The sequence below is a fragment of the Pezoporus occidentalis genome, unplaced genomic scaffold (genome assembly GCF_034315485.1).
Source record: "Pezoporus occidentalis ecotype Australia unplaced genomic scaffold, CSIRO_AGI_Poc_V1 ctg216, whole genome shotgun sequence".
NCBI classification, from domain to species: Eukaryota; Metazoa; Chordata; class Aves; order Psittaciformes; family Psittacidae; genus Pezoporus; species Pezoporus occidentalis.
This window is the reverse complement of record NW_026914029.1, coordinates 1,399,332-1,423,647: the sequence shown is the minus strand read 5'-3', so window position 1 is coordinate 1,423,647 and position 24,316 is coordinate 1,399,332. Positions and strand designations below refer to the sequence as shown.

The window sequence follows — 24,316 nt, the reverse complement described above, 5'->3', positions numbered from 1 at the left end:
ACATAATGAAGGTAATCCCACTGTGTTACTTCTGTTCGTAACTAATAAAGTTCAAGTTCTTCAATGTCCAAACCTACCATCAAGTGCTGAAGGATAGCTACAGTGTGAAGGCCCTTAAATGTGAATTTGTCACTGGACACAGGAAGCTTTGACAGTATTAAGATGAGAACAAGAAACCTGTATCTAATGCTGTGAGTTCAGAGCATCTCAGATTGTTGCTGCTGCTTGGAAGAGTCCTGCAGTTCAGGATTCTTGCTGAGACTGGTTGTAAACCTCTGAGCAACCTTTGCTGGGTCACTTTGGCCTGTTCTCTGTGCTTTTGAAGGCTGTGATCCTTGGGGAAAGAGCAGCAGTCACTGCGGGGGCTTATTCCAAATGGCTCCATGCTGGATTAGATGGGATGTGTTTCATCCCAATGTCCAAGAACAAAGAGAAGCCTGTTCCGTGGCTCAGCTGCCACCCTCTGATGAGTTGCTTTCACTCAGGTTGAAAAATAACCCTTAAGCTACTACAGGTAAAGAGCTCTTGTGTTTAATAAGTAACTTTTAGCTAGTACACAGTAGGCTGAAGGGCACAGAGGGGGCTTGAGTTACTTGTTTGGTGCATGCTGTGTCTGGATGAGGGGATATTTAAGTTCAGGTGGAGTTTGCTCCAATGTCCTTGCTCTGGACACTGAAAGCTGTTGTGGAGTACTGCAGGGAGTGTGCATGCAGAGAAAGAAAAGCTAGAGACAGTATTGTACTGACATCCTCCATTCTCCAGCCTTACTAAACTCAAACTAAAGGGCATTTCAGTCTGATGCATCACTGCTGTTTACTTTTTACAGTTTAAAAGTGGAAGTGCAGCCTGTTTCCATCACAGTGTGAGGCTCCTTGGAGTTATCCAAGAGCCTCATTTCTTCAGACCCATGGGTTAGATGTTTATTTCCACCAAGAGAGCATCATGTAATCAGTGCTTCTGACACAAGCTGCCACAGGCTATTTGAAGCCTGCTCTGTTTCATTTAAATCATGGGGGGAATCTCTATTTATATACCTTAGTAGGATGCCCTCATAACCCAGTGAACTCACCATGAGGTTACCTGAAGCATCCCTTTCAAAAGCAATAGCTAGTCAGCCATCAACCTGCATACTTGTAACAGTTGATGTGCATTTTCCAAATGCCTTGGTGTAGTTTTTAGGTAAATACACAACCTTTGTTACTCTTCACGTGGCAATCCTGAACCACAGAAACTACAGCAAAGTCAACGTAGATTTGGCTTTTGTGCCTGCCTGACATGAGTTCTTGCAGGATGAATCACTCTCTGGATATAAGCATCTCCTCCTGTGGACTATAAAAAGAATCCTGGATGAGTAGCTTGAATTTGGGCTTTTAATGAGTTAATTCAGCGATGACACATCCTATGTCAGGTGACCCATTCAATGTGGTTTAACCCATCTGAGCATGGATTAATCCTGTATCTGGCATCCTGCACTGAGGCATCAAACCTGCTGCGTCAGAGGTAAATCTTTTCAGAAGCAATTTGTTTCCTTATGTCTAGAAGCATCCAATTTGCTAAGCCTTCCATCCACATCCTCTAACATTACTTTTGCTCACTCTCCTCCAGGCTGTGAAACCTGGAGCAAAGTAACTCACCTCTCAGCTCCAAGGGCCCTGAGGCCAAAATGTGCTGGTCTTTCAGAGCTCCAGGATCAGGTGGTTTTACAAGAGTTAATAAGGGCCTGCAAAGATGCTGGCATAGTCTGAAACTGGGTGAGTGCTTTTAATGCCTTCTGGTGTCATTCTGAATGCATTTTTGGCAACAAGGGAGGATTTACCAGTTTGTGCTTGGGGAAGCACCGGCTACTTGGTATTTACAAGACATACATGCCAAAATATGCTTGTAGATGTAGACAGATAGGACTGCTCGAACTGTTTGCCACTGAGGACTTTAAAACAGCTTAACCAAGTTGCTTGTGAACCTGTGGTGAGAACTGTTCTTGCATTCTCAGTTATGCAGTGAAATTCGGGGCATGGGCTGCCAGTCAGAAGCCCTTGAGTCACTGCAGCTTTAGGGATCTCCCTTTGCACTACTTTGCTCCTCTAAGGAAGTAAGTTCAGTTTCACAGCTTCATGACAAGCAGTAAGTTATTAAGCTGTTGCATTGAGGTTTGCTTTTAATGGTGTGCCTGTACTGCAAGTGCACTTCCAACTGGGGTTGTAAGTAGCTGTGACCAAGAGCCCCCAGTCACAGGGATGAGTCCTTTGTCATTAGAAAGCCAAGTTTGTGTTTGGCTGATAGGGAACCACTGTTCTGGTTGATTCTTCAGAAGTGCTTTCTTCTCTCAGTAGTGGATGGGCTGCAAGGTAAGGCAGGGCTCCCAACATCTCCCTGCCATGCAGTGGGAGGAATTGAGGGCTCTCCTTCATCCCATGGACACCCCTTCCTTACCCCACCAGCAACAAATGTCTGAGCTTCTGAGAACTGGTAGAAGAGCCTGGTATGTCAGAGCTTACCAGTTGTTCATGGAGCAAGGGACATCTTGGTTGGATGTTAGGAAAACTCACCCAAAGTAAGGACACCTTAATGCTAGGATAGATTGTCTTGAGAGGAGGGGAGTCCCTGTACAGAGTGATCCTGCTTTTGGGGTGCAGAATGGACTTAGGCAGTGTTTCAGCCTGCCACCTCATCCCAAAGAGGTTGAGCATCATCTAGGAGAGCACACACTGCTTCTCACCTCTCACACGTGTGAATGTGTGGGTGATTCCACAGCCAGTTTTCCTGCTTGAGGGTAGTAAGCACGTTACCAGCATGTGCAGTCTCACCAAACCCCACTAGAGGGGTAGCTGGAAGGACATCAGGCAGTTTGTTGTCTAAAAGACAGCAGGAGCTGGACCATAAACCAGCAAACCTCCTCACTACGTACCCACCTCCTTGTCCTCTGCACCACCGCAGTGAGGGAAATAAGAGGAATAAGTGAAAAGTCACAGCTGCACAGTTTCTCTTTGCTTGTTTTAAACAGCTGAGGGGACACCAACACTGAAGCTGAACTTCCTTCTCTGTGGGAAGGCAGGTGGGCACGGGTCAGCTCTACTTGTTTGCAATAAACCACGCAGAAATGGGCAATTCTGATGCCCCCCCCCAGCTAAATCATTGCCTAAGCTCGTTAGACAATCATCTGCAGTTAGACAGACAGGACCTTAACTGACTTGGAATCTTGGGTGTGCCTGAGTGTGCAGCCGGGTTTCAGGACACACAGTGCCACAAACCAGGCAAGCCAGCCTGTCCACCCTGCTGCACTTAACAGCCTAGCTGATTCAGAGCTCACAACAAGAGATTCTCTGCTTTCCTGAGCCACAGAAGAGCTCAAGAAAGAGACCCAGCTAATAGTGTAGTAATACAGTCACATCCTTTGCTTCACCTCATGCCCTTATCCCCAGGATGGAGCTGGTCACTGGTGTGTTGGTCTGGCCAGCTTGATCTCTGGAGGGCACAGCTATTTGTGCTCCCTGCCCAAGAAGGGGTAAATTCCCAGCCAAACTATGCAGTGATCCTTGCTCAGCTCTCTGAAAAGCTTCACCACCTCTGCTCTGCCTCCAAGCAGCATGTGGCCAATCGCGGGCAGCTCCCTGCACTTTTACACCTCCCCATTCTCCAAGGCCAGTAATTATTCTCCTTGCATTGCAGATGAAGGGGCTGGATCATGCCATGAGAGCTTCCCTCGGGCTTCCAGCTCAGGAAGAGCAATCCCAGTGCAGATCCTCAGCTGGGATTCACCTTTTGCTGCCGTTTCAGCTGGAAACCACAGAGCTTCTGGGTGACGTTTCCCTCTCCTCCAACTGAATCAGCCTTTTCTTTACCCTTTGGAATGCAAGGTAACAGGATACCCTGTGAGGTTTTATCTCTCTCCCAATCTCTTGTGCTGCTGCGGGGAGTTGTCGGACCGGATTGAGCCTTTTAGCTGCAGACATCGGGTGGTTTCGGGGTTGTCCGGCAGGAATCTGGGTGGGAGGGCACAGTCGCTGAAACCTCGATGTAGGAGTCACACCGAGAAGCGAATCCTTGGGACACACAGCAGGGAGGAAAAGCCCTTGGCACCACTGAGTCTGAATCCGGCCCTTCGCTGCCGTGGGGATGGTGGGTGCTCCTTGGCTGAGCTAGGATTACTGGGAACTGCCTCCACCAGGAGACTTTTCCCTGCATCCCTTATGAAAGCAGCTATATTTTCCCTTCTTCCACGTGGATGGCATTCCCAAGGCTGGGAGCTGATGTGGAAGTACCCTGCTTGCTTGGACAGTGGTCACTGCTCCTGCAGCTGATCCCTGTCTCCTCTAGGACTCTCCTGGGGGTCGAGGAAGTTTAGCTCTTGTGACCTGCATACAAAGACCAACTTGGTTCTCAGGTTTCAGCTCTCTCCTTCCTCCTAAAGGCGTGTTGAACCTCCACTTGCTGCCCTTGTAATGCCATTGTGGCCACTCTGATACGAGGAGAAAACGTTAGGAGGAGGTGACAGCTTCCATTGAATCAACTGATACCAGTCGGGAGAAACAGAGGCTTCATTGCTGACTGCTGCCACTGCACGTGGGTAAGTACTTGCTCTTTATGCTTCAGCTGCATCTTTCTTCACCTAGCATCCTTCAGTCAGGCCACAGAGACACATGGAAGTGTCTTAACACAAAAGGACGTGGCATGCTGCTTATTGGGAGCTCTTGCTTTGATGGTTTGGGATGTATGGTGCCCTGAAGTAAATCACTGTGCTTTGGCAGCAGAGAAGCATGAATCCTGTCATTTAGGGCTCTAAACCAGCTGCCTCCCAGCTATATAGTAGTTTATATTTAGCATGTGTATTGCTTTCTTTCTTCCCCCACGGGGATTGCATCCCCTTGTTCAAAGAGCCGGTTGGGCTAATGAATTAGTGTGTAAAATCATTCCAGTGGCTGGAATGGCAGGAAAACCTTGGCATCCACAGCTCTGCGTGAAGCCAGGAGCTGTGGATCTTTGCAAGAGCCTCCTTAGGCCTCAAAGGGTGAGCCTGCACCTTGCCTGTATTAGCCACATCCCAGAGCAGACGTGTTTGCCTGGCAGAGATGAGTTTGTTACGCTGAACAGGAGAAATGTGCAGAAACAAAGCACTCGGAGAGGCTGCTTTGTTCCTCAGATACGCTGCTTCACAGGGGTGATGGAGTCAGCTTGGAGCACTTACAGTCACCCAGGCAGGGAGTGGCTGTAAAAGCAGAGCTGGACAGGGTTGGGCATCAGCAGGAGGGCCGAGAGCAGCTCCTGACATCAGCCAGCAGGGTTAGTTTCAGCAGGCTGACTAACAAACACCTTTGGAGGTGCTTGTGCTGTGTGAGCAGGGGGGGTTCTGGTAGCTGCAGAGGGAGCAGGGGAGGTGGTGGTAAAAGAGCGAGCATAGACCTTAGGTTGTGGTTTTCCACCTAGAGAGAAAACAGCAGGAGCAGAGGCCTGATGCTGCCTCTTGTTTCCCCAAACACCCACAAACCTGGGCTCTGCAGGAGCAAAGGGAAACAGAGGTAACCCAGCATCTCCCTGTGGGGTGGGAAAGGTGGGCAGCTCCTGTTGCACCAGAACAGGGCTCCGGGGAATGGAAGTGTTCAGGTCCAAGGCTGGATCAATGGGTGCAAAGAGGGATCAGCAGTGGGATGGGCAGGATTCAGATTGACAGGCATATTGGCATGCAGACACAGACTGTCACATGTAAGCCAGACATGGGAAGAGCCTTTCCAACACAGATAACAGCGGTCCAGGTGTTTTAATCTTGATTCAGTCCTGAGTAAGAAACCTGAATACTGGAGCAGGAGGAGGAAGTCTTTCCAAGAAGGGGAAAATGATGGAGTGAGGCTGTCAGGAAGGCAGATTTCCTTGTTAAAGGCTGTCTTTGAAACCTGCATTAGACCATTCCCATTCTCCTTCCCATTCCATTCTCTTTTTTCTTCTCTGGATGGCACCGTTTAATATTAGACCCAGGGGTTATTGCTGATATTTTTACTACATGCCCTGTTGGCAAGGGCCTGCAGGGACAGCTTTAACCTGCCAGAGAGGAGACTGAGATGAGCTCTTAGGCAGAAGCTCTGCCCTGTGAGGGTGCTGTAGCCAAACGGAGAGCAGGTTTTACGCTGGGATAAAGGGAGTATGTGCTCTCTTTGCAGCAGGGTTTTTATCGCATCGTGGTTGTTTTCACCCGAGAAGGGATCAGACCTCGGGTACCCTTAACCTGTAGCATCAGCGGTGGCACCACGCAGCTTTCTGTGTGCAAAGCACATGGCCAAAGGGTCCCTGCGCTTGCTTTAGGGCACGGCTTCCCCATGCTCCCCTCCTGCGGAGCGGGAGAGGCGGGCGCTGCACCGGCACACAGGAGGGGACACGGGATGCTTCCGGCTTCCCGCACCTGCCCGGGGCACAGAGAGGAGGAGCCGGGCACAGCGCCGAGGCCATGGCGGCCTGAGCCCGCACAGCACCGCCTCGCCATGGAGCGGGGCCCCGCGGCCTCCGGCATGAGGTACAGCACCCAGGCGCAGGTGAGCACGGGGGGGCGCGATCCTACGGGCGGCTCAGCATCCCTCGGGATGCAGGCAGCATTCCCGGCTGCCCCTCCGCCATCCGGTGGGGTCCGGAGAACCCGTCTGGGCTCTGTTCCTGCTTCGGGAGCACAGGGGAAGGGGAAATCAGTGCCTCGATGTGCGCTGCCACCGGGTCCGATCTCGGCTGAAGCGGGGCGCTGGGATGTGAGTAAAGACAAACTGCATGGAGGGGCTGTTGGTTGGTTAACGACAGAGCCAACTAAACCTGTTCGAGTGTCAGGGCTTTGGGGCTTCACCATTAACTGATGTGTTATCAGCGTGCTTTGAGACTTGAGTGAGCTTAAGCTGTGGTCCTGCTGGTTGAGGGCCCCGCAGGGGTTTTGGGTTGCACCCCGAAGCCTGTTCTGTGTCACAGAGCTGCTTTCAAGCTGGGTTTTGAGGTTAAAGCGGCACATCAGGGCTCTGCAGCTCACCTGGTGTCAGTGTGTGAGCCTTAGTGCTTACTGTCAATGGCAAAGGAGGTGCCCATCAGCAAGAGAAAGCTTCCCTTGCCTCCAGCCCTGCCGTCTGCGTGTGCCAGGGACACCGTGGCTGCAAGAGAGCAGGAAGGGGATGCTCTCACTGATGCCGTTCAGCTCCAGCATCTTGTTCCCTGTCCAGGGCAGGGTGACACCGCTGTGGCAGTGTGTTCTTCCCCTCCCGGCTGGTTCTCTTGGCATAAACCGGGTGGTTTATGGCAGGGCTGAGTGCTCGGGCAGGTCACTTCGTGCACATCCATTTTGCCCCTGCAGCAGTTCAAGAGGAACTGCTCTGATCCAGGACTTCCCTGCCCTTCCTGGTAGTAAAAAGCCTGAGGAATTTGTTCCTCCTGGACCAACTGTTGCTGGACTTGGCTCCCTATAAAGATGGAGTGAACGTGAGTTGTTTTACAATGACTATGCCCCTCCTCGGGCACAGGGAGGAGAAGCCTCTCCTCTTCCTAGGAAAGGTGCAGAGCTTCTCTCTCAGGTGAGCTACTGCTCGGGCCAGTTTGGCTGCTGTTGGTGCCAAGGGATAAGGAAGGCAGGATGAGGAAGAGGCTGAGGCTGATCCAGAGTGCACCAGACCTTTGCTCAGCAAACAAAGGATCACTTGGTAAAGCCACCGAAGGGAGCAGCGAGAGTGTTCCCCGGGGCATGGCTGTGGGGAAGGTGTCAGAGCAAAGGTTCTTGCCTTGCCCAGGGCACAAGGTGCCATTTCCATCCATCTTAAAGGCCCTTTCCAACCTAGTTCAGTCTGTATTTCCATGCTGGGACTAATTCATAGGGATGGGTTTGCCAGAGAAAGGCAAGGGATGTTTTTGTTATTCAAGCAGGACTTTCTGTACCAGGAAAGATGCAGGATGCTGTTTGTTTCCCTTGTGCTCTTGGCACATCGTGTGTGTTATAGGGAGGAATTTCATGGCTTACAGCTACACGAATGAGGCCTTTAGGGCAGTGTTATTGCCCTCTCCCCCCCCTCAGATTGCTGAGGCTCGAGTGTAGAAGTCTTTCCATTCAACAGAGGCAGAACTGGAAGCGTGGGCACCCTGCATTGAGCCCAGCCCGTGTGCCCTATGCAAACATGAACTTCAGTTTCTTCTGCCATAAACCTAAAGGAATCTGGTTTCTCGTGTGACTCAGGACGGTCACAAGGCAAGCAAATGCTCCAGAGGAGTGAGCTGGGAGCTGGTGTGTGAAACAGGGGGGGTGTGACTTGGATCTTTCACTCTTGCACTTGCCCTCTGTGCCTGGAAGGTAACAGCCTGGAGGACTTCATGTCCTTTATTTCCTGCTCCCTAGTCCCTCCTTAGCTCTGATGCCATCATTTGCTGGTGACATTGCCCTTAAGATGGAACTGAAGACACTAGCCAAGGTTCTTTGGGTGTTTTACTGCTTGTGTTGGGGCAACACAGCATGAACACACCTTAAGGAAACTGAGCTGTTACACGTGCTGTTCCCATAGATTTCTTATCAATGATAAGAAGAGAGAAGATTATTATCAGGTCTCTTCCTGCAGTACAATTGATCAAGAGCTGTGTACCTGTACTTGGGTGAAGCGAGCTGATGCCCTGCACGCCATGCGTCCATCTCCTGTTCCTTACAGGAAACAGGCTACTTCCCCTTATCCCAGCACCCCAAAGCTGCTGTTGGCTTTCAGTATGATCAGGTGTTGAAAATACAGCTCTTCAGGCTCTCTCTGCACTGCCCAAGCTCACCCTGTTGGTGTCAGAGGCGTGCTGGGCTGGGTGATAAGCTGATGGGTTTCGTTCCTCACATTCCTCCTGTGCTGTTTGCTTTAGTTTGTATTGAAAGCCACCCGAGGTGTGGCTGGAGGAGGAGAGGTGGGAATTGCCTCTTGGACACGCAGGCTGGGATCTGCAGGGTGTAATTACCCAGCAAGAGTCTAACCACTTAGTCCAATGGCTCTGCTTCAGCTGAGACCTCCCCAGGCCACCCCAGCTTTGCATGTGATGGGCTCCTGTTGTTGTACATTAGGGCCAGATAGCAGGTCTTTAGCACTGAGGTTGTCTTCTCTTCCCCTTTGTGATCTGTACAGTTCTGGCCCTGAGTCCTGTGTCAGACCAGGAATGAGGCTGGAATGTGGTAAAGGTCGAGGGAAGCAGTTGGCTCTCATAGCTGCCTGGTGCTGGGCAAACAGCAGTGATAAGGGATGGGTAACGCTGATGGCCAGGAGCCCAGTCCTTCTGTGGGTCAGGGTCCAGTGACCCAGATGCTGTTTGGGAGGAGATAGGAGCAGTGAGGGCTTTTGGTCCCTGAGACCCATCCCGCTGGCTTGGTGGAACCCCCAGACAAGGCAGAAATCAGCCTTTTTGGGGAGATGCTGATCCCGGATGCTTTGCCTGCATCCCAGAAACCTCTCTTCCGCAGAGCCACGCTCTGTGGCACATCCTAGCCTCCCTGTGGACCCCTGTTTGCAGGAGGATCTGGGGAGCCCCTCCAACCCAGAGCTGGCTGTGGCAGGTCCCACCGTGTGCTGCTGAACTTCCTGCTGTCAGAATTAGTCACTGCAGCTGGTTTGTCCAGTCTGCTGCCTAAAAGTACATGGTGTGATGGGTCCTGGAGGAGGAGGAGTGGGGAGGTTTGCTTGAGGACAGGGCTTCTCTCTGAGCTTTCTGCATGCAGAGACCTCCAGATCAATCCCTGCACGCTCCTTTTCCACATCTCCCTATGGGGTTGGTGCTCCAGGGGAAACTGAGGCATGGAGGAAGCAGGGTAATGTCTTTCTGGCCCTTTCACTTGATTGGCATGTGGCTGCCCTGCTGCAGCAGCCACGCCAACCAGGCTGACGCCGTGACCAGGGCGTCCGACGGCCCCATGGTGAGGATGAAGGCTGAGTGAGGAGCAGCAGGAGGAAGTCACTGGAGCTGTGACTCAGGCAGGGGGAACATCAGGGAAGGTTTTGTGTGTCTGGTGTTTGTTGGAGGAGTTTCTTTGAGGAGGGTGAGACAGAGCCTGAGTCACGTTGCGATGGAGGCCGTTTCTCAGGGAACCACAGACTGGTTTGGGTTGGAAGGGACCTTAAAGCTCATCTGGTGGCACCTTCCACTGGAGCAGCTTGCTCCAAGCCCCTGTGTCCAACCTGGCCTTGAACACTGCCAGGGATGGGGCAGCCACAGCTGCTTTGGGCACCCTCAGTGGGAAGAGCTGCCTTAGATCCACCCTGAACTTGCCCTGTTTCAGTTTAACCCCATTACTCTGTGGATGAGGTGGGAGCAGGATGTGCCTTCACATCCTCTCTGGTTGTGATGGGCTGTTAAGCACCTGCAAAGGAAGCATGGACCCTGCTGTCTGGGCACAGACAAATCTGGTACCAAGGTCCAGTGGGAGCTTTTTGTTGCTGAGCGTGGGCAGGGGAGATTCAGCCTCTTACTCAGATGCTGGGACATGGGGCTTCATGCGAAACCATCCCAGCAGGACCTGACTCAGCATTCCTGTAGTGCCTGGGGGATGCTTCAGATCCTTTGCTTCGGAGTGAGAGGAGAGTCTGCAGGAATCCCTGGTGCTTACCCAGCCTGGAGCGCTTCACCGAGGGTCAGGGCTGGATGGTGGGGATAAGGAGAGAGGATGGGAAAGGAGGAGATGCGGAGTGTGAAACAGGGAGGCAGGGAGGGAAACCTCTTTGAATCCAGTTCCTCTCTGTCCATCACTGTTGTTATTACAGGAGTGATGGCAAAAATCACCTCACCCCATGCTCGTGGTGTCACTGCCACCTCAGCTGTGGAGCAGGCACTCACTGACAAAGCTGTGCTGTCATCTCCCAGAGGTTTAAGCATCCTTTGTTCCCAAGAAGAGCAGAGAAACTGTCTAAAGAAGGGTCAGATGGTGAGCATTCCTGGCCAGGTTCCATGCAGGAGCAGTGTTTGTGTGGTGGAGGGGTTTTCCTTCTGATTTAATCACACTGTTTAGTTCCTCCCATCGAGTTTTCTCTCTGCAAAGACACAGCCTTTAGCTCAAAGAGGATGTTCCAGTGCATTGGCTACAGCCAGCATCTCCTGCTTGCAGCTGAGCCCTGCCTTTTGCCCCGTGAAGCTGAACGTTGGGAATTCTGCAGGTGTTGGAAGGGAAGGAAATCCTTTCTGCTAACAGCAGGCACGTGTTGGGAAGGCTGCAAGCAGCAGAGGGTTGATGCTTGTGAGATGTGTGGCTGGTTTCTTCTCTTTGTGTGGTTTGGGGTGATCCCTGCATGATTTGGGAGGCAGATGCTGCTTCAAACCTGCACGCAGTTTGATTGAAAAGTCCTTGATTTAGGATATCCTTGGGTATTTAAGCTTTATTTTGTGAGTGTTCTGATTGGAAGCTTCCTTGGGTTATGTCCTTGAGTTTTGCCTGTGTGATCACGGGTGCCAAGCAGGAATCAGAGCATCCCCAAGGGATTTGTCCTCCTTTCTGGGAGGGGAAAACAGGAAGGGTGAAGCATCCTCATGGTTTGGGCAGTTTGCAGCAGGCAGAGAGCCCCTTCGGAGGCACCAGAAAGCAGAAGATGCGGGGAGACCTTCCTCTTCCTCACGTGTCTGCTGCGGGTGGCATCCCTCCTTCCTGCTTTCATTAGCCATAATGGCTTATCCTGAGAGTCTGGCTGGTCGGGAATGCCTTGAGTGTTCATCTCAGTGCTTTGGCTTCCTTTAGTGGATGTTTGTGCCGAAGAGGGAGTAATCCCAAGCTGAAAGAAGGGCAGGCTGTGTCTGTGCAGGAGGCAGGCGAGCAGGGGGTTGTAAAGGGAGGAAGTAGCTGGGTTTGTGTGCAGGGAGGCTCTGCGTGCTGTGATGCTGTGACACACCTACCCCACAGCCTGCTCTCCGCAGGGGTGCATTTTTGCCTGCAGTTTCATCTGAGATCCTGGAGCTTGTGGGCTTGTGACTTACCCGTGGTCACGGGGCAGCGCCCGCCTTTGCTTGTGCCGCTGACCTTGCGTGAAGCCCAGAAAGGAATCGGGTGTGCGTGGGCCAGCAAAGCAAAAGCCCTCAGGGTTTGTGCTCCCGTGGGGTGGCTGCAGAGCTGCTGATGCTGAAGGCACATGGGGAGCTCTCGGTGTTGTGGGGAACCACCCCAGACGGGTGGAATCCTGCAATCAGCCAGGTCGGAAAGGACCTTTAGGAGCATCAAGCCCGGCCGTTGGGTGCGTGTCTCCAAACCAGGCTTTGGGATCAACGTTCCCCCATCCCTTCTCTCCTCTCCCAGGACATGAATGGCCTGGAGGAAGGGGTGGAGTTCCTCCCTGCCATGAACTCCAAGAAGATGGAGAAGCGCGGCCCAAAGCGGAGGGTGGTCGCCGCCGCCGTCATCGGCGCCTTGATCCCTGTGTCCCTTGTCACCGGCCTCCTGGTTTGGCACTTCCAATGTAAGTGTGTGTGTGTGGGTGCCCTCTCTAGCTCTGGGAAGTGGGGACACAGCATTCCCACCCCCCTGTCCCGACTGCTGTCACTGAGGAGCTGCTGTGCCGCAGCCCCAGCTCTGATTCCCCTTCCTGACTGGGAGCTGTTGTCTTTCCAGACAGGAGTGCCCCCGTCAGGAAGGTTTTCAATGGCCACTTGAGGGTTCTGAACTGGGAATTCCTTGATGCTTATGAGAACTCCAGCTCTCCGGAGTTCATCATGCTGGCCAAGAAGGTGAAGAGCACGGTAAGAGGCAGGACTTGTCCCCCTTGCCCCATGCCCATGGGGATTTTGCATGGACTGGCTGGAGCTTCACGTGGGAGCTGAGGTGGGAGGGTGTCTGTGTTGCCTTTCCCTTCAGCTTGGGGAGTTCCTTGTGCTTCCCCCTTGTTCTTCCTCTCTTTGGCCGTGCAGCCAGGGATGTGCCCTGATTTTCCATAGCGGGCTTGAAGCTCTGTCCATCCTTCCCTCGCTTTAGACATGCTGAACTCCTTCCTTTAAACCTTCCAGGTGGAGGATATCTACAGGGACCATGGAGATATTGGCCCTTACCACAAAGAGACCGTGATAACAGCCTTCAGGTGAGTGTCTTGTGCTGTCTGGTTGTGGAGGGAGGGCAGTGCTGGGATGGAGGCACCACAGTGTTCACCCTGAGTGAACCAGGAAAGGGTGGGCACTGCAGAGCTGCCTCAGATGCCTATTGCTTTCTGCCACTGTGTGCTGAGGATGAACCGCAGTGGGTGGTGCCTGGCAGCTTTGATGGGGACTTCCCTGGCTGCCACAGTTTGCTTTAACTTCCCATTGAGACTCTCCCTTCCCTGGGGCCGGCCTCCAAAACTGCCTCTGCAAGAAGGAGGCCCCTTCTCCTCCTGATAGCTGAGCCCTCCTCATGTCTCACCCCATCCTTGCAGCGAAGGCAGCATCATTGCCTACTACTGGTCCGAGTTCCTCGTCCCCAAGTACCGGGAGGAGAGCCTGGACCGGGCCATGGCCGACAAGCAGAGCCTGGTGCAGAAGCTGAACGCGCGCCTGCGGAACCCCATGCTGCAGGTGGAGTCGGTCGTGGCTTTCCGTGAGTGCTGGCTCTGCTGTCCCTGGGGCTGGGGTGGGGTGGGGGTGAGCTATGGGTCACAGCCCTCCCTTGGATGCCTTTGGGGACCACTCCAAGGGGGTGTGTAAGGACCTGGCTTTGATGGGCACGGACCCGCTCCCCTTCACTCCTCTGGGATTCCCTGCATTCCCCTGGGCAGCTTGCAGGGACAGACCCACAAGCAAAGCCAAGCCTGGAGAAAAGAAGGCTCAGGGGGGACCTGATCGCTCCCTACAACTGCCTGACAGGAGGATGGAGCCAGGTCTGCTCCCAAGGAACAAGGGATGGGACAAGAGGAAACGGCCTCAAGCTGCACCAGGGCAGGTTTAGATGGAGCTGAGGAACAATTCCTGCCCCAAAGGGTGCTCAGGCATTGGAAGTGCTAGAGTCACCGTCCCTGCAAGCGTTCCCAACCCATGTAGACGAGGCCCTCAGTGCCATGGGTTAGTGGTGGCCTTGGCAGTGCTGGGGAATGATTGGAATCAGCGATCTTAAAGGCCTTTTCCAACCTGGTTGATTCTCTGATTCAATGTGGGTCCCAGGGACAACGTCAGCTTTGCACCCAGGGACTTCCAGAGCCCAAAGGCTGACAGCACCTCCCTTTTCTCTTGCAGCTGCGGACACCAGCATAGCTTACTCCTCTCGGGACAGTAAGTACAGCTCTTCTGTAGTCTCATAGTGGCCCCTTCGGGGTGGTGGTTTTCCTTTGCGGGCTGGGGAAGGGCCTGAAGAGAGGTGCTCTGTGTGCTGCTTGGAGCTGGTTTGGGATCAGACTGCAGCAGGGTGCCCAGAAAAGCTGTGGCTGCCCCATCCCTGGCAGTGTTCAAGGCCAGGTTGGACCCAGGGGCTTGGAGCCAGCTGCTTTAGTGGAAGGGGTCCCTGGATGTTGGAACTGGACGAGCTTTAAGGTCGCTTCCAAGGCAAACCAGGCTGGGATTCCCCAGTGACTCACTTTGCAGATGGAGGTGGATAAGCCAAGGTGCTCCCTGCGCAGGGACAGCCTGCAGGCAGAGGAGGAACTGCGAGTGCTGCTCTTCAGGGCAAGGCAGGGCAGAGCCTCCTCATCTGCCTGGTCAACCCTTCCCTGCTCTCCCTGCAGGTATCTGCATGTTTGCCCTCCATGCCAAGGAAGGGGAGGTCACCACCTTCACCACCCCGGGCTTCCCCAACAGCCCCTACCCCAACAACGCCCTCTGCTACTGGACCCTGAGGGCAGACACCAACTCCATCATCAGCCTGACCTTCAAGACGCTGGAGCTGGAGCCGTGCATGGATGGCAGCGACTACATCAAGGTGTACAACTCCCTGAGCCCCGTGGAGCCCCACACGTTGGTCAGGTGAGGGTCCCATCAGGGTGATGCTGAGGAGTGCTGTGGGTACCTGAGCTCCCGGGGATGGGTGCTGCTCTGTGCAGCCTAATGGATTCTGTCCTGGACTTCTAGGCTCTGTGGGAATTACGCCCCTTCATACAACCTGACCTTCCTGTCCTCCCAGAACGTCATGCTCGTCGCGTTGGTTACCAACAAGGAGGGCAGATTCCCTGGCTTCAAGGCCGAGTTCTTCCAGCTCCCAAAGATGAAAGGTGAGCAGAGCGGTGAGGGATGCGCTCAGTGTGCCAGGGATGCTCCCAGGGAGACCTGGGAGCGGGTCACATCTCGGCTCTTGGAGCTGCTGTAACTGTAACCCCTGGGGAGGCCAAGATAAGACTTAGGTGGGATTCGATGTGTGGATTGATGGCTGCACTTCTGAGCACTTCTCTCTGCAGAGATTGATTTAACCTTGTTAGAGACTGTTGCCTCCCTTCCTACCCCGGGTGATAGCCACAAGGCTTGGGAAAACCTATCTCTAACCTGTTTCCACCTTCCTGCCTATCTTCTAGCCTGCGGTGGGGTTCTGAGAGGAGAGAGCGGCACCTTCACCACCCCCTATTACCCAGCACACTACCCCCCAGCTATGGACTGTGTCTGGAGCATCGAGGTAAGATGGGATCCTCTCCTTGCCTTGCTGTCAAATGAGCTTGGCTATATGGGACGTGCTGCTTTGTCTGACCTGGGGGCTTAGGAGGTGGTGCCGAGGGTGGCTTTTGGGAAGGTGTTTCTTTTCCTACTGGGGAACATCTCTGTGCTCCCTCCAAACACAGCCCTTCTCCCATGAAGCTTATCCTGGCTTCCTTTTGCAGGTTCCTTCCAGGAAGAACGTGAAGGTGCGATTCAACATGTTCTTTGTGCTGGAGCCCGGCATCCCGGTGAGCTCCTGCACCAAGGACTACGTGCAGATCAACAGCACCAGGTAGGCATCAGGCGCTCGGTTACGTGGCACCTTGTGCTCCCCTAAAACTTGTGGCTGGGATAGGGATGGGGTGAGCGCTGGGGTCTGACCTGCTCTTGTAGCTCCGTGCCCCGTGGAGAGAAGGGAGCCCCGTGCTCCATTGTGAGCGGCCCAAACCTTCTGTCAGTGGCAGCAAAACGCAGCTCCTGCATCCTTGAGGTGCAGCAGTTTGTGGTGGAATCCTCCCCATGCTCTCCCCTGCTGCCCCTTGGGGGGCACAGAAGCTTTGACCTACAGCAACTCACTCCCCTTTGCTGTCTCTCCCTGCAGGTACTGTGGGGAGCGATCCCAGTTCGTGGTGACCAGTACCAGTGACAGGATAGAAGTCCGGTTCCACTCGGACCAGTCCTACACAGACACCGGCTTCTCTGCTGAGTACCTGTCCTATGACTCCAGTGATCGTGAGTTGAAACCCTGGGGCTGGTGGAGGGGAATAGATCTGGAGGGTGTGCTGATGCTGCCCTTTACATGGGGAAGTGTGCTATTCCAAGGGGGGAAACCCCCCTTTGTGTTCCTGCTGCGTTCTGGAAACGCTGTGTTTGAATGCTGCACTCTATAGGGAATGTGGTGTCCTGTGGGGAGGGCACAGGGGGGTGGCTGGAAGGCTCATGGGTTGGTTCATCCCTTTCCATCCCTCGCAGCCTGCCCTGGGCAGTTCACCTGCAACACGGGGCGCTGCATCGACCGGAGCATGCGCTGCGACGGATGGCTGGACTGCGTGGATGGCAGCGACGAGAGATCCTGCAGTGAGTCCGTGCTTGGGGTCTGTGCGGGGCAGCTGGGGCTTGGCACTGGGCTGCCTTATCCTGGGAGGCACTCGATGTGGGGTCAGGTTGGGATCCTGTCCCAAAGGCCAGGTTGGACACAGGGGCTTGGAGCAACCTGCTCCAGTGGAAAGTGTCCCTGACTGCGGAACTGGATGAGCTTTAAGGTCCCTTTCAACACAAACTAGGCTGGGGTTCTCTGTGATCTGCCTCCCATTCCAGTCCTTCCCAGCTGGGAATGTGTTTTTCTATGACCAGTATGGGTTTGGCTGAGCTCTCCAGGCAGTTTTGTTCTCCAGGACAGTGTAAATCCCATGCTATAGCCTAAGCTATCGCTATCCCTTTGCAGCCTGCACGGAGCAGCAGTTCAGGTGCCAGAACGGTTGGTGCAAGCCCAAGTTCTGGGTCTGTGACAACGTGAACGACTGCGGCGACAACAGCGACGAGCTGCAGTGCAGTGAGTAACTCACCCCGTGGGCAGGAGGGCAGGAGGAGGGGGGCAACAAAGGAGGCTCACACAGCGGGGTGCCACGGGGCTGGGTGCTGGCTCTCAGGAGCTGCTCCCCTCTCCAGACTGCGCTGCCGACAGCTTCAAGTGCACCAACGGGAAGTGCATCCCCAGTGCGCGCCAGTGCGATGGCAAAGACGACTGCGGGGACGGGAGCGACGAGGGCAGCTGTGGGAAAGGTGAGGAGGGCCCCTGGACACAGAGCCCTGGAGTCAGGGCATCCACAGGGTCGGAAAACACCTTTAGGATCATCCAGTCCAACCATTCCCTAGCAGTGCCAAGGCCACCACTAACCCACGGCACTGAGGGTGTGTAAACACTTGCAGGGACGGTGACTGCAGCACTTCCAATGCCTGAGCACCCTTTGGGGCAGGAATTGTTCCTCAGCTCCATCTAAACCTGCCCTGGTGCAGCTTGAGGCCATTTCCCCTTGTCCCATCCCTTGTTCCTTGGGAACAGGCCTGGCTCCATCCTCCTGTCAGGCAGCTATAGGGAGCGATCAGGTCCCCCCTGAGCCTCCTCCAAACTGACCCCCCCAGGTCCCTCAGCCGTTGCCCATCACACCTGGGCTCCATTGCCCTTCTCTGGCCCTGCTCCAGCACCTCAATGTCTCTCTTGTGATGAGGCACCCAGAGCTGAACACAGGATTCAAGGGGATGGGCAGAAGAGGTGAAAGGGGTCCCCAGAACCAGAACTAACCCCTTCATCCTGCCCATAGCGGGCCAGGTGACGGTCACCTGCAAGGAATACACCTACAAGTGCCGCAACGGGCGCTGCATCAGCAAACAGAACCCAGAGTGCGACGGGGAGCAGGACTGCGAGGACAATTCCGATGAGGACAACTGCAGTGAGTAGCCTGGGGAAGGGGGGACATGGGTTTAGGGGCACATGAGTCTGAAGAGAAACAGGGAGCGTTCAAGGCCATGTTGGCCGGGGCTTGGAGCAGCCTGCTCTAGTGGAAGAGCCCATCCATGTGGGAAATGGGGATACCCGGGGAGTAACGGAGCGCCCCTTGTGCTGCCCCACAGACTGCGGGCTCCGCTCCTACACGAGGAAGTCTCGGATCGTCGGCGGGCAGAACTCGGACGTGGGGGAGTGGCCGTGGCAGGTCAGCCTCCACGTCCGGGGCCAGGGCCACATCTGCGGCGCCTCGCTCGTCTCCGAGAGCTGGCTGGTGTCGGCGGCGCATTGCTTCCTGCAGCTGCAGGGCATCAGGTACGTGGGACCCTGCCGTGGTTGTGATTGCGTCCGGGAAGAGCCGATCCCTGCAGCGTTCCTTGAGGAAGCTGTTTGAGATGGCAACAAGCTGAGAACACTGGGGCTGTTCTGCTCTGAGGTCTGCACGCAGCTTCCAGTGTCTGAAATGGACTGCAAGGATGCTGGAGAGGGGCTCTTCATCAGGCACTGTAGTGATAGGACAAGGGGTGATGGGTTTGAGCTGAAACAGGGGAAGTTCAGGTTGGAGATAAAGCAGAAGTTCTTCCCTGTGAGGGTGCTGAGGCGCTGGCACAGGGTGCCCAGAGAAGCTGTGGCTGCCCCATCCCTGGCAGTGTTCAAGGCCAGGTTGGACACAGGGGCTTGGAGCAAGCTGCTCTAGTGGAAGGTGTCCCTGCCTGTGGCAGGGTTGGAGCTGGATGAGCTCTAAGGTCCTTTCCAACCCAAACCATTCCATGTGCCCTGTGGCTCGCAGGTACTCAGACCCCAGCCTGTGGACCGCCTACCTGGGCCTGACGGACCAAGGCGACCTCAGCAACGCCAACGTGCAGATGCGGAAGATCAAGCGCATCATCTCCCACCCCTACTTCAACGACTACACCTACGACTACGACATCGCCGTGATAGAGCTGCAGACCCCCGTCACCTTCTCCTCTTTCGTCCAGCCCATCTGCCTGCCCGACGCCACACACAGCTTCCCAGTGGGCAAGGACCTGTGGGTGACCGGGTGGGGAGCGACGGCGGAAGGAGGTGAGTGATGGAGTCGATGCGTTTCCGTACATAGGTTTGGTGTGGAGTCTGAATTGTATCCTTAAATCCCTCTTAATGGTGGGTAGGGCACAGCCTCTTAGGAGACTTTCCTCTCTGTGTCTGAATCCTGGTTGGTTTGGGGTCTGTTTTCTTGTGGATCAGTTGAACTGATCATGGCAGCAAATCCAGGCGGTTTAGCACAGGAGATGATAAACTGATTCTTAGGCTTGCAGCAGTCATTAGTCCATTACAATGCAATGAAGGTGACTGAAGGAGTTGTTACTGAGGTGCTCGAATGTCTTTGCATAGCACTTAAAGTCAGGAGGAGCTCAGATACTGATACAGGAACAAAGTGAAAGTGCAGAAGTCTCTCAGGCACCAAAATGCTTTTGGTCACAAACTTGGAAATGTTAAGCTCTAAACCAGGAAGAGCCAAAAACCAGATCCATTACCCTCCTCTGTCAGTCTTATGTGGATAATAAGTACTGTGGAATGGTATTGATAGAGCACAATGTAGATTAAATGGTGCCTTAGCATCACCATAGACAGTGGTGTTCTTTATGCAGACGTGGTTTAGTGGGGTAAAGGTTGGACTCGATGATCTTCAAGGTCTCTTCCAACCTGGTTGATTCTGTGATGCTACGTGCCACTTTGGGGACAAGGGGGATCACCTGGACACAGTGTAAATGCAGTGGCTCACCTCGAGCCTGGAGTCAAAGGAGATTCCCTTAGGAGCACACAACGTTCCTGGTGGGAAAATGGAGCAAGCGCAGTGTTGCGATGGGGTTGGGTTGTTGGGAGACGGGATGGGAGGGAAACGCTGCTTGAAACGGGCACACGCTTTTCCTCACGGTTCTCCCTCCTCCTCCTGCTCCCGGCAGGCAGCGGTGCCTCCGTCCTGCAGAAGGCTGAGATCCGGCTCATCAACCAGACCGTGTGCAACCAGCTGCTGACCGACCAGCTCACGCCGCGCATGATGTGCGTGGGCATCCTCACCGGCGGCGTGGACGCCTGCCAGGTAGGAACCTGGCTGCTTGCTCAGCCCTCGCTGGCATGGCACTTCCATAGCAAATAGACACCTCCATGTGGATCCCCAGTGGGATGCAGGACTTGGGTCTTAAAACCACCGCAGCAGTTCGTTGCTGTTACCAGAGCCTTGGTTAGGTAGGCTGCTTGTTTAGTTCTGTAGTCTGCTATTACTTTGAATAGGCACCAAGTCTACCTGGATACCCAATGAGATGCAGGACTTGGGTCTCAAAACCACCACATCATTGCTGTTGAGGCTTGGTTAGTTCTGTAGTCTGCTCTTATTACTGTGAATAGGCAGCAAGTCTACCTGGATACCCAATGGGATGCAGGACTTGGGTCTCAAAACCACCACATCATTGCTGTTGAGGCTTGGTTAGTTCTGTAGTCTGCTCTTATTACTGTGAATAGGCAGCAAGTCTACCTGGATACCCAATGGGATGCAGGACTTGGGTCTCAAAACCACCACATCAGTTTGTTGCTGTTATCAGAGCCTTGGTTAGGTAGGCTGCTTGTTTAGTTCTGTAGTTTGCTTACTTTGAATAGGCAACAAGTCTACTGGGATACCCAATGGGATGCAGGACCTGGTCTCAAAACCACCACATCAGTTTGTTGCTGTTATCAGAGCCTTGGTTAGGGAGGCTGTTTAGTTCTGTAGTCTGCTCTCATTTGAATAGGCAACAAGTCTACCTGAATACTGAATGGGATGCAACTGTCTCAAAACCATCACATCAGTTCATTGCTGTTACCAGATGTTTAGTTCTGTAGTCTGCTCTCATTACTGTGAATAGGCAGCAAGTCCATCTGGATACCCATCGGAATGCAGGAGTCTCAAAACCACCACACCAGTTTTGCTCTTAGCAAGGCAGGCTGCTTGTTTAGTTCTGTACTCTGCTCTTAGTACATTGAATAGGCAACAACTCCACATGGGTACTCAAGGGAATGCAGGACTTAGGCTCTGGTAGCAGCAATGAACTGGAGCGGTGGTTTTGAGACTTACTTAGGTGGAGGGTAGGCTGCTTGTTTAGCACTTTAGTTTGCTCTTAGGACCCTGATTAATGGTAGTACTTTGTTATGAATAGCCCCTGTTGCCACACTTCAGTCTGTGTTCCAGGTTTATGTACCATATTTCATGGGAAGGGCCAGGAACAGCTCACTTGGGATTGATTACGGGTTATGGCTCAGGTGTGGTGCTTCATTGTGCCGCCTCACACATGAGGACACCGTTGGTGCTTACACTGCCCCTTGTTTCCCCATGCAGGGGGACTCAGGAGGGCCCCTGGTCAGCGTGGAGCCCAGCAGCCGCATGTTCCTGGCTGGAGTGGTGAGCTGGGGCGACGGCTGCGCGCAGAGGAACAAGCCCGGAGTGTACAGCCGCCTCACGAGCCTGCGGGACTGGATCCAGCAGCAGACCAGCCTCTGAGGCCACACGCACACACACAGGGCCCCGTGCGGGCACCTCTTGGGCTGGGCCATGCACATCCAGCCTCGACTGTGAACTTGAACCCTCCCTCTACCTCGCACCGAGTCATCGTCCCACCTCCCAGCTTAGAAACGCATGGTTGGACTAGGACAGATTGGAGGTTGTGGATGAGTGAGTGCAGCTCCGATGGACAATGGGGTAGGAGCAACAGATCTACAAAAATCAATGACAACTAAATTAAAAAGAAAAAGAAACCACTTTGTGTGTAGGGGAAAACATCACTGGGACAGGTTCAGAATCAGCTTCTCAGGATAAGCCCTGCGTTGCTTTCCAAACAGCCGTCCGCAGCCCTTGCTCTTGGGGTTGGAGCATGGTGTCACTCCCCCACCAGCAGCAGCGTTGGCATCGCGGTGTGTGCTGCACTGAATGTGCAGCCCTGCAGCACCACCCCAGGGCAGCAGCCTCCGAGACCCACCTGACTTTTGTAAAGCTAAATGGGACTCGGGAATGTGCTCATTTCAGCCCTTTTCGCCCTGTGGAGCCCGGTCCTTGCCATAGAGCACACTCCAGGTGAGTTCAGTTCGTGCCTTCCGTGCCTGTAAATACCTTGTTTTGTAAAACTCTGTGAATGGGATTGCTCAAATAAACTGGGATATTTTCTAATGCTCTGGCTCTGTGCTACTGCTCCAATACCACACTGCAATCCTGTACCCCTCCCCTGGGCACCTGGGAGAGCACAGCCGCATTCCAGGCAGGAATCCTTGCAGGAGGAGAGTCTTTGCCTCTGATTGTGGAACCTGTGCTTGCACAATGCTGCTGCAGTGTAAGAAACGTGGACAAAGTGCTCACTCACCAGCTTTGCTATGGCATCCATCCCGCTCGGTCCACACTGCGAGCCGGGGCCTTGCAGGGTCTCTGCCTTGCACAGAGGATGGGCAGCAGGTTGCAGCAGAGAGCTAGAAGGCAGATGGATCATGGCTGGTTTGATCCCAGGATCCCCATGAGCTCCCTCAGACCCACACCCATAAAACCTCCAGACCCATACAGGATACTGGGGATGTGCCTGACTTGAGGAGCGCCCTCAGCCACAGCACAGTGGATGCTGAAGTTGCACATCCTTGTCCCGAGCTCAGCCCAAACAGGCTTGGACACACCTTTAGGAGCAGTGCAGTCCATCCATGTGTAACCCCTGCTCTGTGCAAGACTGCTGTTGGAATAGCTCACCTCCTGGGATGTAGGGTCCTACCTCATCTGCTGCAGGAGGTCGTACAATTAAAGATCTCACTGTATCTAAAGCTAAAGCACAGATCTCACTGTATCTAAAGCTAAAGCAGAGATCTCACTGTATCTAAAGCTAAAGCACAGATCTCACTGTATCTAAAGCTAAAGCAAAGAGATCTCACTGTAAAGCTAAAGCAGAGATCTCACTGTATCTAAAGCTCAAGCAGAGATCCCACTGTATCTAAAGCTAAAGCAGAGATCTCACTGTATCTAAAGCTAAAGCACAGATCTCCCTGTATCTAAAGCTCAAGCAGAGATCTCACTGTATCTAAAGCTCAAGCACAGATCTCACTGTATCTAAAGCTCAAGCAGAGATCTCACTGTATCTAAAGCTCAAGCAGAGATCTCACTGTATCTAAAGCTCAAGCACAGATCTCACTGTATCTAAAGCTCAAGCACAGATCTCACTGTATCTAAAGCTCAAGCACAGATCTCACTGTATCTAAAGCTCAAGCACAGATCTCACTGTATCTAAAGCTCAAGCAGAGATCTCACTGTATCTAAAGCTAAAGCACAGATCTCACTGTATCTAAAGCTCAAGCACAGATCTCACTGTATCTAAAGCTAAAGCACAGATCTCACTGTATCTAAAGCTAAAGCACAGATCTCACTGTATCTAAAGCTCAAGCAGAGATCTCACTGTATCTAAAGCTCAAGCAGAGATCTCACTGTATCTAAAGCTCAAGCAGAGATCTCACTGTATCTAAAGCTAAAGCACAGATCTCACTGTATCTAAAGCTCAAGCACAGATCTCACTGTATCTAAAGCTCAAGCACAGATCTCACTGTATCTAAAGCTCAAGCACAGATCTCACTGTATCTAAAGCTCAAGCACAGATCTCCCTGTATCTAAAGCTCAAGCACAGATCTCACTGTATCTAAAGCTAAAGCAAAGATCTCACTGTATCTAAAGCTCAAGCACAGATCTCACTGTATCTAAAGCTCCAGCACAGATCTCACTATCTAAAGCTAAAGCAGAGATCTCACTGTATCTAAAGCTCAAGCACAGATCTCACTGTATCTGAAGCTCATCCTCCCATTGCCTACTGCGGCAGCGCTGTGCTCCCCCCTGGCTGTCCTCCCCTCCCAGTACACCCAGTTGTGCCTGCTCCTTGCCATGGGTGCTTCCTCACACCACCTAGAGACCAGTCCTGCCTGGGCTGGGTGTGCAAGCATTCACCAGCAGGCACCAAAGCCTGGCCCTGGCCCACGGGAGGACAGGAGAGGACAATGCTTGTTGTCTGGACCCGCTGTACCCACACTTCCAGCTTTGGGATCCATCGCAGCAAGGAGTTACCACTTCCCAGCCCCTCCTGCTTTTGGGAACGGGCACCAGGAACAGGCTTGGATCAAAGCATCCCTGCAAGGGCACAAAAGAAACCCAAGTTACAAGGGAAAGCGACATTAACTTAAGGGACTCACCCTGCCCGTGGGGAGCTGGGAGCAGAGGGGCTCTTGGCAGCCTGGATTCATCCAGAACAGGTCCTGTTGCTATCC

General features: G+C 53.5%; 1 protein-coding gene across 5 annotated transcripts; it reads left to right on the top strand.

The window, feature by feature from the left end:
* Window positions 1-3,751: 3,751 nt before the first annotated feature.
* ST14 (ST14 transmembrane serine protease matriptase) lies at window positions 3,752-21,912 on the top strand. Of its 5 annotated transcripts, none has more exons than XM_062619915.1 (20): window positions 3,752-3,854; window positions 4,409-4,564; window positions 12,242-12,401; window positions 12,554-12,681; window positions 12,946-13,016; window positions 13,347-13,507; window positions 14,140-14,175; window positions 14,625-14,862; window positions 14,968-15,107; window positions 15,405-15,502; window positions 15,705-15,814; window positions 16,124-16,254; window positions 16,495-16,599; window positions 16,967-17,074; window positions 17,191-17,304; window positions 17,844-17,972; window positions 18,154-18,340; window positions 18,816-19,090; window positions 19,972-20,108; window positions 21,378-21,912. In XM_062619915.1, exons 3-20 carry the CDS (start codon window positions 12,245-12,247, stop codon window positions 21,537-21,539), a joined length of 2,487 nt encoding a protein of 828 aa, XP_062475899.1. In that variant the 5' UTR covers window positions 3,752-3,854; window positions 4,409-4,564; window positions 12,242-12,244; the 3' UTR covers window positions 21,540-21,912. The 5 variants fall into 5 exon arrangements, with proteins under 5 accessions (XP_062475899.1, XP_062475898.1, XP_062475897.1 ...); XM_062619914.1 differs by lacking the exon at window positions 3,752-3,854 and adding an exon at window positions 3,863-3,953; XM_062619913.1 differs by lacking the exon at window positions 3,752-3,854 and adding an exon at window positions 3,980-4,116.
* Window positions 21,913-24,316: the final 2,404 nt, after the last annotated feature.

Coding starts and splice junctions, on each gene's coding strand:
- ST14 (XM_062619911.1), top strand. CDS start 6,369: ATGCTTCCGGCTTCCCGCACCTGCCCGGGGCACAGAGAGGAGGAGCCG. Junction 13,508..14,139: donor GGAGTCGGTCGTGGCTTTCC/GTGAGTGCTGGC, acceptor TTTCTCTTGCAG/CTGCGGACACCAGCATAGCT. Junction 14,863..14,967: donor GAGCCCCACACGTTGGTCAG/GTGAGGGTCCCA, acceptor CTGGACTTCTAG/GCTCTGTGGGAATTACGCCC.